The sequence below is a fragment of the Theropithecus gelada genome, chromosome X (genome assembly GCF_003255815.1).
Source record: "Theropithecus gelada isolate Dixy chromosome X, Tgel_1.0, whole genome shotgun sequence".
NCBI lineage: Eukaryota > Metazoa > Chordata > Mammalia > Primates > Cercopithecidae > Theropithecus > Theropithecus gelada.
The window spans coordinates 1950011-1966096 of record NC_037689.1 but is presented as its reverse complement, the minus strand read 5'-3'; the positions used below and the strand labels follow the sequence as shown (position 1 = coordinate 1966096).

At 41.6% G+C, this 16086-nt stretch overlaps 1 protein-coding gene across 3 annotated transcripts in view; it reads left to right on the top strand.

Moving 5' to 3' along the window:
• The window catches only part of FAAH2 (fatty acid amide hydrolase 2), a 228966-nt gene extending 214656 nt beyond the window's left edge, over window positions 1-14310 (top strand). For all 3 annotated transcript variants that reach the window (XM_025372131.1, XM_025372129.1, XM_025372128.1), the window contains one exon: window positions 14135-14310. In XM_025372131.1, coding sequence (XP_025227916.1) covers window positions 14135-14310 — 176 coding nt within the window. The remainder of the gene's footprint in view (window positions 1-14134) is intronic.
• The last annotated feature ends 1776 nt before the right edge of the window (window positions 14311-16086 follow it).

Genomic DNA, 16086 nt, shown 5'->3' with positions numbered 1-16086 from the left:
ATGGAGGGCAAGCAGCAGCAGTTTTGGGCATCGCCTCACCTGGGAAGTACAAGGAGCAGGGGGCCTCCCTTCCTCAGCCAAGGGAAGCCATGAGGAACTGGGCTATCCAGCCCAGATATTACCCTTTTCCCACAGGTTTGCAATCCACAGAACAAGAGATTCCCTCTTGTGCCTACACCACCAGGGACCTGGGTTTGAAACACAAAACTGGGAGGCTGTTTAAGCAGTCACTGAGCTAGCCCCAAGAGTTGTTTTCTTGTTGTTCCCCAGTGGCACATGGAACTCCACTGAGACAGAACTGTTCACTCCACTGGAAAGAGGGAAAGGGGGCTGAAGCCAGGGAGCCAAATGGTCTTGCTCAGTGGTTCCCACTCCCATGGAGACAAACAAGCTAAAAACCACTAGCTTGAAATTCTCACTGCCAGCACAGGAGTCTGAAGTCAACCTGGGATGATCTAGCTTGGTGAGCGGAGGGACATCCACCATTACTGAGGCTTGACTAGGTCGTTTTCCCCTGAGAGTGCTAAAGAGGCCTGGAAGTACAGACTGAACGGAATTCAACACAGCATGGCAAAAGCAGCTGTGGCCGGACTGCCTCTCTAGATTCCTCCTCACTGGGCAGGTTATCTCTGAAAGAAAGGCAGCAGCCCCAGGCAGGGACTTATAGATAAGTCTTTCATCTCCCTGGGGCAGAGCACATGGGGGTGACTGTGGGCACAGCTTCAGTGAACTTAAATATTTCTGCCTGCTGGCTCTGAGGAGAACAGCAGATCTTGACAAGGGAGTTTATCCCAGAACAGTGCTCAAGCTCTGCTAAGGGAGAGACTGCCTCTTCAAGTGGGTCCCTAAACCTTGTGCCTCGTGACTGGGAGAGACCTCCCAACAGGATTTGACACACACCTCATACAGAAGAGCTCTGGCTGGCATCAAGCCAGTGCCGCTCTGGGATTGAGCTTCCAGAGGAAGAAGCAGGCAGCAATCTTTACTGTTCTGCAGCCTCCGCTGGTGATACCCAGACAAATAGGTTCTGGAGTGGACCTCCAAGAAACTTCAGCAGACATGCAGAAGAGGGGCCTGGCTGCTACAAAAAAACTAACAAGGGTGGAGCAAGATGGCCGAATAGGAACAGCTCCAGTCTCCAACTCCCAGCACGAGCAACACAGAAGACAGGTGATTTCTGCATTTTCAACTGAGGTACTGGGTTCATCTCACTAGGGAGTGTGGGACAGTCGGTGCTGGTCAGCTGCTGCAGCCCGACCAGTGAGAGCTGAAGCAGGGTGAGGCATCACCTCACCTGGGAAGCCCAAGGGGGAAGGGAATCCCTTTTCCTAGCCAGGGGAACTGAGACACAAAACACCTGGAAAATCGGGTAACTCCCAACCCAATACTGCGCTCTACCAAGGATCTTAGTAAATGGGCACACCAGGAGATTATATCCCACACCTGGCCAGGAGGGTCCCATGCCCACGGAGCCTCCCTCATTGCTAGCACAGCAGTCTGCGATCTCGAGGCAAGGTAGCAGCGAGGCTGGGGAGGGGCGCCCGCCATTGCTGAGGCTTAAGTAGATAAAGCTGCTGGGAAGCTCGAACTAGGTGGAGCTCACAGCAGCTCAAGGAGTCCTGCCTGTCTCTGTAGACTCCACCTCTGGGGACAGGGTACAGCTAAACAATAAACAACAACAACAACAACAACAACAAAAAGCAACCGAAACCTCTACAGACGCAAATGATTCTGTCTGACAGCTTTGAAGAGAGCAGTGGATCTCGCAACACGGAGGCTGAGATCTGAGAATGGACAGTCTGCTCAAGTGAGTCCCTGACCTCTGAGTAGCCTAACTGGGAGACATCCCCAACTAGGGGCAGACCGACACCCCACACCTCACAGGGTGGAGTACACCCCTGAGAGGAAGTTTCCAAAGCAAGAGTCAAACAGATACACTCACTGTTCAGCAATATTCTATCTTCTGCAGCCTCCACTGCTGATACCCAGGCAAACAGGGTCTGGAGTGGACCTCAAGCAATCTCCAACAGACCTACAGCTGAGGGTCCTGACTGTTAGAAGGAAAACTAACAGGAAGGACACCCACACCAAAACCCCATCAGTACATCACCATCATCAAAGACCAGAGGCAGATAAAAAAAAAACTAACAAAAAGAAAGCAACAACATCAACATCAGCATAAAGAAAAACATACAAAACCCCATCCAAAGGTCATCAACCTCAAAGATCAAAGGTAGATAAATCCATTAAAATGAAGAAAAAACAGCACGAAAATGCTGAAAATTCCCAAAACGACAATGCCTCTTCTCCTCCAAGTGATCAAAAATTCTCTTCATCAAGGGCACAAAAATGCATGGAGAATGAGTTTGATGAATTGACAGAAGTAGGCTTCAAAAAGTGGGTAATAAAAACTCATTTGAGCTAAAGAAGCACTTTCTAAACCAATGCAAGGAAGGCATGAAGACAAGATTAGAGAAAAAAGAATGAAAAGGAATGGAAAAAAGCCTTCAACAAATATGGAACTATGGGAAAAGAATGAACCTATGATGGATTGGGGTCCCTGAAAGTGATGGGGAGAATGGAACCAAGTTGGACAACACACTTCAGGATATTATCCAGGAAAACTTCCACAACCTAGCAAGACAGACCAACATTCAAATTCAGGAAATACTGACAATACCATTAAGATACTCCTCAAGAAGAGCAACCCCATGACACGTAATCATCAGATTCTCCAAGGTTGAAAGGCTGGAATAAATGTTAAGGGAAGCCAGAGAGAAGGATCAGGTTACCTACAAAGGGAAACCCACCAGACTAACAACAGATGTCTCCGCAGAAACCCTACAAGCCAGAAGAGAGTGGGAGCCAATATTCTCCAAGAAAAGAATTTTTAACTCAGAATTTCACTAAATATGTAAAGGAAAATCTGATACTAACCACTGCAAAAACACACTAAAATATAAAGACCAATGACACTATGAAGAAACAGCATCAACTAACATGCAAAATAAGTAGCTAGCATCATGAAGACAGAATCAGTTTCACACACAAAAATATTAACCTTAAATGTAAATGAGCTAAATGCCCCAATTAAAAGACACAGACTGGTAAATTGGATAAAGAGTCAAGACCCTGATGGTAGTTTATTTTGCTGTGCAGAAGCTTTTTAGTTTAATTAGACCCCATTTGTCAATTTTGGCTTTTGCTGCCGTTGCTTTTGGTGTTTTAGACATGAAGTCTTTGCCCATGCCTATGTCCTGAATGGTATTACCTAGGTTTTCCTCTAGGGTTTTTATGGTATTAGGTCGAACATTTAAGTCTCTAATCCATCTTGAATTAATTTTCATATGAGGAGTAAGGAAAGGATCCAGTTTCAGCTTTCTACTTATGGCTAGCCAATTTTCCCAGCACCATTTATTAAACAGGGAATCCTTTCCCATTTCTCGTTTCTCTCAGGTTTGTCAAAGATCAGATGGCTGTCGATGTGTGGTATTATTTCTGAGGACTCTGTTCTGTTCCATTGGTCTATATCTCTGTTTTGGTACCAGTACCATGCTGTTTTGGTTACTGTAGCCTTGTAGTATAGTTTGAATTCAGGTAGCGTGATGCCTCCAGCTTTCTTCTTTTGACTTAGGATTGTCTTGGAGATGCGGGCTCTTTCTTGGTTCCATATGAACTTTAAAGCAGTTTTTTCCAATTCTGTGAAGAAACTCATTGGTAGCTTGATGGGGATGGCATTGAATCTATAAATTACCTTGGGCAGTATGGCCATTTGCACGATATTGATTCTTCCTATCCATGAGCATGGTATGTTCTTCCATTTGTTTGTGTCCTCTTTTATTTCACTGAGCAGTGGTTTGTAGTTCTCCTTGAAGAGGTCCTTTACATCCCTTGTAAGTTGGATTCCTAGGTATTTTATTCCTTTGAAGCAATTGTGAATGGAAGTTCATTCCTGATTTGGCTCTCTGTTTGTCTGTTACTGGTGTATAAGAATGCTTGTGATTTTTGCACATTAATTTTGTATCCTGAGACTTTGCTGAAGTTGCTTATCAGCTTAACGAGATTTTGGGCTGAGACAATGGGGTTTTCTAAATATACAATCATGTCATCTGCAAACAGGGACAATTTGACTTCTTCTTTTCCTAACTAAATACCCTTGATTTCTTTCTCTTGCCTGATTGCCCTAGCCAGAACTTCCAACACTGTGTTGAATAGGAGTGGTGAGAGAGGGCATCCCTGTCTTGTGCCAGTTTTCAAAGGGAATTTTTCCAGTTTTTGCCCATTCAGTATGATATTGGCTGTGGGTTTGTCATAAATAGCTCTTATTATTTTGAGGTACGTTCCATCAATACCGAATTTATTGAGCGTTTTTAGCATGAAGGGCTGTTGAATTTTGTCAAAAGCCTTTTCTGCATCTATTGAGATAATCATGTGGTTCTTGTCTTTGGTTCTGTTTATATGCTGGATTATGTTTATTGATTTGCGAATGTTGAACCAGCCTTGCATCCCAGGGATGAAGTCCATTTGATCATGGTGGATAAGCTTTTTGATGTGCTGCTGGATCCGGTTTGCCAGTATTTTATTGAGGATTTTTGCATCGATGTTCATCAGGGATATTGGTCTAAAATTCTCTTTTTTTTGTTGTGTCTCTGCCAGGCTTTGATATCAGGATGATGTTGGCCTCATAAAATGAGTTAGGGAGGATTCCCTCTTTTTCTACTGATTGGAATAGTTTTAGAAGGAATGGTACCAACTCCTCCTTGTACCTCTGGTAGAATTCAGCTGTGAATCCATCTGGTCCTGGACATTTTTTGGTTGGTAGGCTATTAATTATTGCCTCAATTTCAGAGCCTGCTATTGGTCTATTCAGGGATTCAACTTCTTCCTGGTTTAGGCTTGGAAGAGTGTAAGTGTCCAGGAAATTATCCATTTCTTCTAGATTTTTCCAGTTTATTTGCGTAGAAGTGTTTATAGTATTCTCTGATGGTAGTTTGTATTTCTGTGGGGTCAGTGGTGATATCCCCTTTATCATTTTTTATTGCGTCTATTTGATTCTTCTCTCGTTTCTTCTTTATTAGTCTTTCTAGCGGTCTGTCAATTTTTTTGAACTTTTCAAAAAACCAACTCCTGGATTCATTGATTTTTTGGAGGGTTTTTTGTGTCTCTATCTCCTTCAGTTCTGCTCTGATCTTAGTTATTTCTTGCCCTCTGCTAGCATTCGAATGTGTTTGCTCTTGCTTCTCTAGTTCTTTTAATTGTGATGTTAGAGTGTCAATTTTAGATCTTTCCAGCTTTCTCTTGTGGGCATTTAGTGCTATAAATTTCCCTCTACACACTGCTTTAAATGTGTCCCAGAGATTCTGGTATGTTGTATCTTTGTTCTCATTGGTTTCAAAGAACATCTTTATTTCTGCCTTCATTTCTTTATGTACCCAGTAGTCATTCAGGAGCAGGTTGTTCAGTTTCCATGTAGTTCAGCGGTTTTGATTGAGTTCCTTAGTCCTGAGTTCTAGTTTGATTGCACTGTTGTCTGAGAGACAGTTTGTTATAATTTCTGTTCTTCTACATTTGCTGAGGCGTGCTTTACTTCCAATTATGTGGTCAATTTTGGAGTAAGTGCGATGTGGTGCTGAGAAGAATGTATATTCTGTTGATTTGGGGTGGAGAGTTCTATAGATGTCTATTAGGTCTGCTTGCTGCAGAGATGAGTTCAATTCCTGAATATCCTTGTTAACTTTCTGTCTCATTGATCTGTCTAATGTTGACAGTGGAGTGTTGAAGTCTCCCATTATTATTGTATGGGAGTCTAAGTCTCTTTGTAAGTCTCTAAGGACTTGCTTTATGAATCTGGGTACTCCTATATTGGGTGCATATATATTTAGGATAGTTAGCTCTTCCTGTTGAATTGATCCCTTTACCATTATGTAATGGCCTTCCTTGTCTCTTTTGATCTTTGATGGTTTAAAGTCTATTTTATCAGAGACTAGTATTGCAATCCCTGCTTTTTTTTGTTCTCCTTTTGCTTGGTAAATCTTCCTCCATCCCTTTATTTTGAGCCTATATATGTCTCTGCATGTGAGATGTGTCTCCTGAATACAGCAGACAATGGGTCTTGACTCTTTATCCAGTTTGCCAGTCTGTGTCTTTTAATTGGGGCATTTAGTCCATTTACATTTAAGGTTAATATTGTTGTGTGTGAACTTGATCCTGCCATTATGATATTAACTCGTTGTTTTGCTAGTTAGTTGATGCAGTTTCTCCTAGCCTTGATGGTCTTTACATTTTGGCATGTTTTTGAGATGGCTGGTACCGGTTGTTCCTTTCCATGTTTAGTGCTTCCTTCAGGGTCTCTTGTAAGGCAGGCCTAGTGGTGACAAAATCTCTAAGCATTTGCTTATCTGTAAAGGATTTTATTTCTCCTTCACTGGTGAAACTTAGTTTGGCTGGATATGAAATTCTGGATTTAAAATTCTTTTCTTTAGGAATGTTGAATATTGGCCCCCACTCTCTTCTGGCTTGTAGAGTTTCTGCCGAGAGATCTGCTGTTAGTCTGATGGGCTTCCCTTTGTGGGTAACCCGACCTTTCTCTCTGGCTGCCCTTAAGAATTTTTCCTTTATTTCAACTTTGTTGAATCTGGCAATTATGTGTCTTGGAGTTGCTCTTCTCGAGGATTATCTTTGTAGCATTCTCTGTATTTCCTGGATTTGAATGTTGGCCTGCCCTACTAGGTTGGGGAAGTTCTCCTGGTTGATATCCTGAAGAGTGTTTTCCAACTTGGTTCCATTTTCCCCCTCACTTTCAGGCACCCCAATCAGACGTAGATTTGGTCTTTTTACATAATCCCATACTTCTTGCAGGCTTTGTTCATTTCTGTTTCTTCTTTTTTCTTTTGGTTTCTCTTCTCGCTTCATTTCATTCATTTGATCCTCAATCGCTGATACTCTTTCTTCCAGTTGATCGAGTCGGTTACTGAAGCTTGTGCATTTGTCACATATTTCTCGTGTCATGATTTTCATCTCTTTCATTTCGTTTATGACCTTCTCTGCATTAATTACTCTAGCTATCAATTCTTCCACTTTTTTTCAAGATTTTTAGTTTCTTTGCGCTGGGTACGTAATTCCTCCTTTAGCTCTGAGAAGTTTCATGGACTGAAGCCTTCTTCTCTCATCTCGTCAAAGTCATTCTCTGTCCAGCTTTGATCCGATGCTGGCGATTAGCTGCGCTCCTTTGCCGGGGGAGATGCGCTCTTATTTTTTGAATTTCCAGCTTTTCTGCCCTGCTTTTTCCCCATCTGTGTGGTTTTATCTGCCTCTGGTCTTTGATGATGGTGACGTACTGATGGGGTTTTGGTGTAGGTGTCCTTCCTGTTTGATAGTTTTCCTTCTAACAGTCAGGACCCTCAGTTGTAGGTCTGTTGGAGATTGCTTGAGGTCCACTCCAAACCCTGTTTGCCTGGGTATCAGCAGCAGAGGCTGCAGAAGATAGAATATTGCTGAATAGCGAGTGTACCTGTCTGATTCTTGCTTTGGAAGCTTCCTCTCAGGGGTGTACTCCACCCTGTGAGGTGTGGGGTGTCAGACTGCCCCTAGTGGGGGATGTCTCCCAGTTAGGCTTCTCAGGGGTCAGGGACCCACTTGAGCAGGCAGTCTGTCCCTTCTCATATCTCAACCTCCATGTTGGGAGATCCACTGCTCTCTTCAAAGCTGTCAGACAGAGTCGTTTGCGTCTGCAGAGGTGTCTGCTGCTTTTGTTGTTGTTTAGCTGTGCCCTGTCCCCAGAGGTGGAGTCTACAGAGACAGGAAGGTTTCCTTGAGCTGCTGTGAGCTCCACCCAGTTAGAGCTTCCCAGAGGCTTTGTTTACCTACTTAAGCCTCAGCAATGGCGGGCGCCCCTCCCTCAGCCTCGCTGCTGCCTTGCGGTTAGATCGCAGACTGCTGTGCTAGCAATGAGGGAGGCTCCATGGGCGTGGGACCCTCCCGGCCAGGTGTGTGATATAATTTCCTGGTGTGCCCGTTTTCTTAAAGCACAGTATTGGGGTGGGAGTTACCCAATTTTCCAGGTGTTGTGTGTCTCAGTTCCCCTGGCTAGGAAAAGGGATTCCCTTCCCCCTTGTGCTTCCCAGGTGAGGGGATGTCTCGCCCTGCTTCAGCTCTCACTGGTGGGGCTGCAGCAGCTGACCAGCACCGATTGTCCTGCACTCACTAGTGAGATGAACCCAGTACCTCAGTTGAAAATACAGAAATCTCCGGTCTTCTGTGTCGCTCGTGCTGGGAGTTGGAGACTGGAGCTGTTGCTATTTGGCCATCTTGCTCCGCCCTCCCCTCTCTACCTATCTTTAATGTTTTCTTTTTTATTATTGACTTTAGATAGTGTGATCACTATATACCTTCATAATGTTTATTTTAAATAATATCTCACAGGTGTTCTCTGAGTTTCTTCTATGTGGATATCTTTCTAGCAAGATTAGCAAAATGTTCCTGAATTATTTCCTCACATATGTTTTCAAGGTTGTTTATGTTTTCTTCCTCTCTCTTAGAAATGCCAATATGTTATAGATTTTTTTGCTTTACATAATCCCGTATTTCACAAAGGCTTTGTTCCATTTTTTAAAATTATTTTTTCTTTATTTTTGTGTGACCAGTTTAGTTTGAGAGACTGTTCTTCAGTCTGTGAAATTCTTTCTTCTACTTGGTCTAGTCTATTATTAAAGTGTTCAACTGTATTTTGAAATTCTTTAAGTGAATTTTTCGTTTCCAGAAATCCTGTTTGATTTTTTAAAAATATATTTATCTCTTCCTTCATATTCTGAATTGCCCTCATAGTTTCTTTTTGGTTGGTTTTCAATCTTGTCTTGGATCTTGTGGAGCATCTTGACAATCCACAGTTTGAATTCTTTATCTGTCATTTCTGAGTTTCCATTTTGGTTAGGGTCCATTGCTAGAAAGCTAGTTTGATTCTTGTTGGTATCCCAACATTCAGCTTTTTCATGGTGCCAGATTTCTTATGCTGAGTTCTTCTCATCTTGAGGTATTGTCACTTACTTTTGAAATTTATTTTTGTTCAGATGGTATTTGTTTTTGTGACAGAGTTTTGCTCTTGTTGCCCAGGCCAAAGTGCAATGGCATGCAATCAATCTCAGCTCACCACAAACTCCACCTCCCCAGTTCAAGTGATTCTCCTGCCTCAGCCTCCCAAGTAGCTGGGATTACAGACATGGGCATGTGCCACCACACCCATCAAATTTTGTGTTTTTAGTTGAGATGGGGTTTCTCCATGTTGGTCAGGCTGGTCTCGAACTCCTGACTTCAGGTGATCCACCCGACTCGGCCTCCCAAAGTGCTGGGATTACAGGCTTGAGCCACTGTGCCTGGCCACTGGAAACATTTTTATTGGGCTATGCAGTTTGACCTGCTGGCCAGGGGGTAGCACTTAAGGGTAAGATGCAGATGTGGCACAAGCAGATGGGTATTTGATCTTTGTTTACTCTGATGGGATCTCTGTTGTTTCAGGTAATGAGCTAGATAGTGGGGTTCTCAATGCCCTGAGCTTCCTTCTTGACTGTGGTTTGTGGTGACACACCTGATCTGATTTGGGCCCTTTGGCTTGCCCACAAATACTCTAATGATGAGCACAGGCACCAGTCTTGATAAGGGTGACTGGGGGAACTCCTGGTACATACACTTAGGCCTCTGCTGGAAGTGAGGGGGTTGCACTGCCTCCATGTCCTAAATAGGCAGGAATACAATCTGTTCCCTTTTCACACCCTTGTCATAGGGCTCATGATGTATACTTCAGACGCGCGTTGTTATCTGTCCAGGCCACAGTGTGTCTGAGAGCCAAGGAAGATGCCTCTCTTGCAACTTTCCATGGGGGTGTTTTTGAGGCAGAATATCTTTACTCACTCAACCCAAATACAGACAGCTTTATGGCTCACCTGTTCTTTGACATATTAATGTTGCTGCTTCATGTAAGGGAGAGGTCTGCTTTTCAGCCCATGTAGTGGGTGTCATTTGTGGTGGTGTGAGCTGGTTAGGTTAGTCTGACCTCAGGTGCCAGGAGGACTGGGTAAGTACTAGCTGTGTTAGACTGGGCTAGGTAGCTCTCCAGTCCCCAGGCCCTTAGATGGTCCACTGGATGACATTTACGAGTCCTGAAGGAGCTGGACCTGGGTTGAGCCAGCCCAGAGTTCAGTGCTGTCTGTGTAATGGGGAGAGTTGGGTTGGTCCCTGGGTCACTGGTTGAACTCTCAGGCAGGTCAGGTAGACCAGTCAAGTGGTGGGAACCTGAGGGTGGAAACTGGCCTGTGGTTATTGGGCTCTCCAAGGGGCTCTGGGCTGCAGCTGAAATATTCAGTTGGGGGCAGGCCAGCCACGCTGTGGACCTTTCACTGCATAGGGCAGGTCTCCGAAGTTGGAAAAATGGAAACTGGAAACTGTGAGGCACGTGGTACACTCACACTTTCCTTCTACAGATGTAGTGTTGGATTTTTTTGTGGGAGGCATGCACAGGTAGGTGCCAGGCCTCCCTACTCTTTCCCTGGCCCAGAGGTGGCAGGGGCAAAGTTAGTGGCAGTTGTGGCTGCAAAATGGTTGGTAGCAACCTCTGGGATTTGGGCTGTCAAAGAAATGCCAAGCCATGGCCACAGTGTTCAAGCAGTAGCAGGGAAAGGTGCACTGGTGACCTGGTGCCTACAAGCCCCATTTGGTGGAAAGCAGTAAAAGTGGGGAGTTGTGTGGCATGCAGTATACCTGTTGCTCCTTTGTACTTCAGCTGTGGTATCTGTGCTAAAGGCTGCAGAATTGCTTAGCTTTCTCATTTCCTCCCTAGCCCAGGGGAAGGAGGGATGGCATAACTTCTGTTACTTAAACATTGGTTATTTTGATAGTGTCCCATAATTCTCAGACTTTCTTCATTATTTTTTCTTATACTTTCTTTAACTACCTTACCTTTCCTTAAACACTTTTACTTTTAACGTTCCTTAACTACTTCTGAATTCATTATCAGTCATTTCATAGATCTCTGTTCATTCAGGGTCCATAGAGGTTTATTAGTTTATTTTTGTGATTTTTAGAAATTATTTGTAATTTTTGTGTTCTTGTTTTGGTGCCTGTGCATTTGGGTACCTGACCACCTCTTTCAGCCTTTGTAGGTGTTCTTTGGCAATGATAATCTTTCAGTATTTATTCTAACCTGGGATTTTGGGTAGACCAACTGATAGCAACCCTGGACAGCTGACCTTGCTCTTGGGTTCTCTAGTTGAGGTGAGCTGCTGCCTGTAGTTTGAGGTTGAGTGGAATGGTGAGCTGTGCTTTGTAGTCTGATGAGACAAGTAGCTGGGTTTTAATTTGGCAGTGCTGATGGCTGTCCTTTGCAATCACCTCTGATCAGATTGCATTGCATGCTGCCTTCCCCAGTAAAACAGTACTGCTGTTTGGAATCTGTAGTCAGTCAGGGCCATGTGCTCATGCTCTTAGACTCAAGGAGGTCTCTGGGATTACTGTTCAGCCACCTGGGACAAGCCAGGTTAGGTACTTCCTTTACAGGTATTCATGGATCAGCACTTGCCTTCTGGCCTGAGGAAGCCTTAAAGAGAACATTAAGCCTTAGTGGGATTGTCATACAGTCAGTGGGGTTGGGTGGGGCCAGATGCTCTATTCCATGGATAATTACTGACCTACAGTTGCCTCCAAGCCTGGAAAAGGCTCAAGAAGAGAAGTGACATTACATAAGGAAGCTGGCTAGGGACTTCAGCTATGCAAACCCATGGACTATGGTTCCTGCAGAGCCATAGTTGGCTGCTTTCTATCATTTGGCACCTTCATTGACAAAAGTGAAGAGCTACTGCCAAAATCCATGTGCTCATCATTGTGAGCCCCACCCCTTTTCTTCATTTCTAACTAACCTCAGGTGCCCTAGACCTGCTGGTATTCCCAATGTTTGTCATGGAGAGACAGGAGTGAGCTTCCTGTAAAGCACCTCACAACAATGAGGAAGCTGGATATATGTTTACAACTCTCTTTTCCCCTGCAGAAACATAAGCCCAGGGGAATCTTCTGTGGCACCCTTACAGTTTGAGAGAGGGTGATGATACGAAGTGAAACCATTCCTCTTACCCTTTGAATGCAGCCGTTATCTGTTCTGTGGCTGGAGGGGCTATCTCCCAAATTCAGGGATATTCATGAAAGTATTCTTATCTGCGAATAGTTGGTAGTTGGATTTCTGTGAGGGGGACTGGAACTGGAGAACTCCTAGTTTGTTATCTTGCTGACATCACTCTCTTTACTTTCCTCTCAATTTACTTTTAATAAAGTAAAAAGTATTGAAACCTTTATTAAAATGTTTCAGTACAGTTCAGTGAAGAATTAATAGTCTTTTCATCAAATGGTTCTAGGACAACTGGGTATCTACATGCAAAAGAATAAAGTTGGAGCCTTGCCGCACACACAATGTATACAAAAACTAATGTAAAATAAATAGGAGACCTAAATGTAAAAGCTAAAACTCTAATATTGTTATAAGAAAACATGAGTACATCTTCATGACCTTGAGATAAAAGGCTTCCTAGAAACAGCTTCAAAAGCACAGGCAACAAAAGAAAACACGATAAATTAGAATTTGCCAAAATTTAAAAAAAAAGCTATTTCAATAGCTTCAATAATAAAAGAAAAGACACTGACCAGGGGGAAATATTTGCAAATTATATAACGACTGGGGATTTATATTCTAAACATAGAAAAACTCTTACAACTCAATAATAAGACAATAACCCAACTTAAAATGCACAATGGATTTCAATAGACATTTTCCTAAAGAAAACATACTAATTGCCCATAAGTGCATGAGAGAATGTTCAATGTAATTGCTCATTAGGGAAATGCATATTAAAACCACAAGGAGTTATCAATGCACATTCACTAAAATAGTCATAAACAAAAAGGATAAGGGTTAATGAGCATGTGGAGTAACTGGAACCCTCATATATTTCTGGTAAGGCTATTGTTAAATTCGTGCAGACTCTTTGGAAAACAGTTTGGCATTTTCTTAAAATGTTAAATGTAAATTTGTCATAAGACTCCACTATTTCATTCACCTATATATGTATATATATGCTCAAGAAACGAAAACAAATATTCATACAAAGACTTATAAACAAATGTGTAATTATATTGCTGATTTTTGCAGCATAATTAGTAATAGCCAAAAGTGTTAGTCCAACTGTCCAGTAACTGGTGAATAGATAATCAAAATTTGGTATATTTATTCAATGGAATAGTCTTTGTCCATAAAAGAATCATTTATATAAGCCTTGAAAACATTGTGCAGAATGGAAGAAATCAGACACAAAATGTTACATATTATATAACGCAATTTCTAGAAAGTGTTCAGAATAGGAAATCTATATAGATAAAAGTTAAATTACTGGATACTAGCGATTGGGGGAATAGAGAAATGGAGAGTAATTGCTGATTGGTATGGAGTTTTTGGAGTGAATGATAAAAATGTTCTCTAACTAGATTGTGGTGATGCTTGCACAATTCTGTAAATTTATTAGCAATCATTAAACTACATTTGAAATGCGGAATCTTATTTTATATAAATTATGCCACAATAAAGTTTTATAACAGCATGAATGAGGTAAATAATGACAAATCACAACTCTAGATTAGTGTGAAGTGATATTACAAAATGTTTATAACTTAAAAGAAAATCCATATATTTAAGAATATATTATTCTACTTTATAATTCACTCGATTTTTCTGAAAGTGCTATGGAAAACAAGTTAGAATAACATCATGGGAAATAACTTTAGGCTATTATTGACATTTTCTGCATTCAGATCTCAATTACAGCTTTTGCTAGCCAAGTGATCATGGATGTGTTATCTAACTTCTCTATTCTTCAGTTATTTCATCAGAAAAATAGTGATAATTAATAGCTTCTATATCATTAGCTTGTTGTGATGTCAAATATTTAACACAGGTAAAGTTTCTAAATATTATTAAGTCCTAAGTAGATAGTAAATTGTAATTATATGTTTTCACCTATTGTCTTCATTGTTGACAAAATAAATGAAGAAATATGTTTTCAGGAACAGGTCTTGATTTCTCACTTCTTTTGTTTGTTTTCTTTAGGTGTCTTCAATGCCCTGGGTTTACCTGTGACCCAGTGCCCACTGGGGCTGAATTTCAAAGGACTTCCTCTAGGTATTCAGGTTGTGGCTGGACCCTTTAATGATCATCTGACCCTGGCTGTGGCCCAGTACTTGGAGAAAACTTTTGGGGGCTGGGTCTGCCCAGGAAAGTTTTAGGAGGACCTTCTGCAAGGTTAATGTCTGTGTGTGTGTGTGTGTGTGTGTGTGGTGGTGGTGGTGGTGGTGGTGGTGGTGGTGGTGTTTCTGTTAATTGGGTGAAATCAAGCACCAGCAGGCAAGCAGAAAAACAACTGGGGAATTTATTGACTCATTTAGTTATTCTTTCTACTTTTATTTCCTTCTCTAACTGTTGATCTTACTAAAATGGTAATATTTGCTTCTTGCCTTTATGTTACTGGAAAATTAGGACACGTAAATGGACAAGTGCAATAAAGTTTCCTAAATGCTGGAATCATGTCTGCTTTGGGTACAGCAGGGAAATTAAAGAAGGGAATGTCCAGTGCTAAGGAGGGGATCTTAAGAAACTTTAGAGAAGAGATGATGCTGAAACCAACAAATGGAGAGTTACGTGTTTTCCAGGCAAGCCATTAAGTAAGGGAATTCCAGTTAGAAGAAGCTACAGTGAAGAAGGCAAGGACATGCTGCTGTGAGTTAGTATGGCTGGGAGGGAACTGGAGGGAGGTACATAAGTAATGAGACTATGGTAAGGAAAGCTCTTCCAATATCCCCCAAAAATGTTTTATAATTTTGTTCGCTAAACAATCCTAGAAGCAACAGGTCCTTGAACAACATTATACACACACACATACACACACACATATATAAAATGATATCATTATATATATAATCATATATATAATGGATTTAGAAAGTCATTGTTTTGCAACCATTAAAATAATACTTAATTCATACATAACTCATCAATGGATCCTAAAACCACTGGACAAAAGTTTGACAAACAGAATATTTGTAGTCTCAAAATATCTTTTCACCTACCACTTATTAATTTCAAGAGTGGGGAATATTACCTGTAGAGTGCAAATATATGGTAGACACCATCATAATCAAATAGCCAACATTAATCTGAACAACAAATCTGTGATGTCCCTGACAAAAATGAATCACCTGAATCTAACTATAATAAATTATCAGACAAAACAAAATTTATAAACATCTTACACAATTAAGGGCCTGTATTATTCAGAAATGTCAAAGAATTAATGCCAGTGACAGGCTAAGGAACTGCTCCAGATTAAAGGTGAATAAAGACCCATGATAACTAAATTCAATGTGTGATCTCAAATTGGAAAAGTAAGATTTTTAAAAAAGATAATGTTAGAACAATTGGACAAATATAAATGTAAGATGTTTTGTAGATAATGTACTGTGGCAATTTCGAATTTCATTTTCTATTTATTTATTTATTTATTTTTATACTTTTCATGTGCAGAACGTACAGGTTTGTCACATAGGTATACATGTGCCATGGTGGTTTGCTGCACCTATCAACCCATCATCTACATTAGGTATTTCTCTAATGATATCCCTCCCTCCACTCCCTGACAGGTCCCAGTGTGTGACGTTCCTCTCCCTGTGTCCATGTGTTCTCATTGTTCAACTCCCACTTGTGAGTGAGAACATGCAGTATTGGGTTTTCTGTTCTTGTGTTAATTTGCTGAGAATGATGGTTTCCAGCTTCATCTATGTCCCTGCAAAGGACATGAACTCATCATTTTTTATGGCTGCATAGTATTCCATAGTGTATATGTGCCACATTTTCTTTATACAGTCTATCACTGATGGGCATTTGGGTTGGTTCCAGGTCTTTGCTATTGTGAACAGTGCTACAATAAACATACATGTGCATGTGTCTTTATAGTAGAATGATTTATAATCCTTTGGGTATATACCCAGTAGTGGGATTGCTGGGTC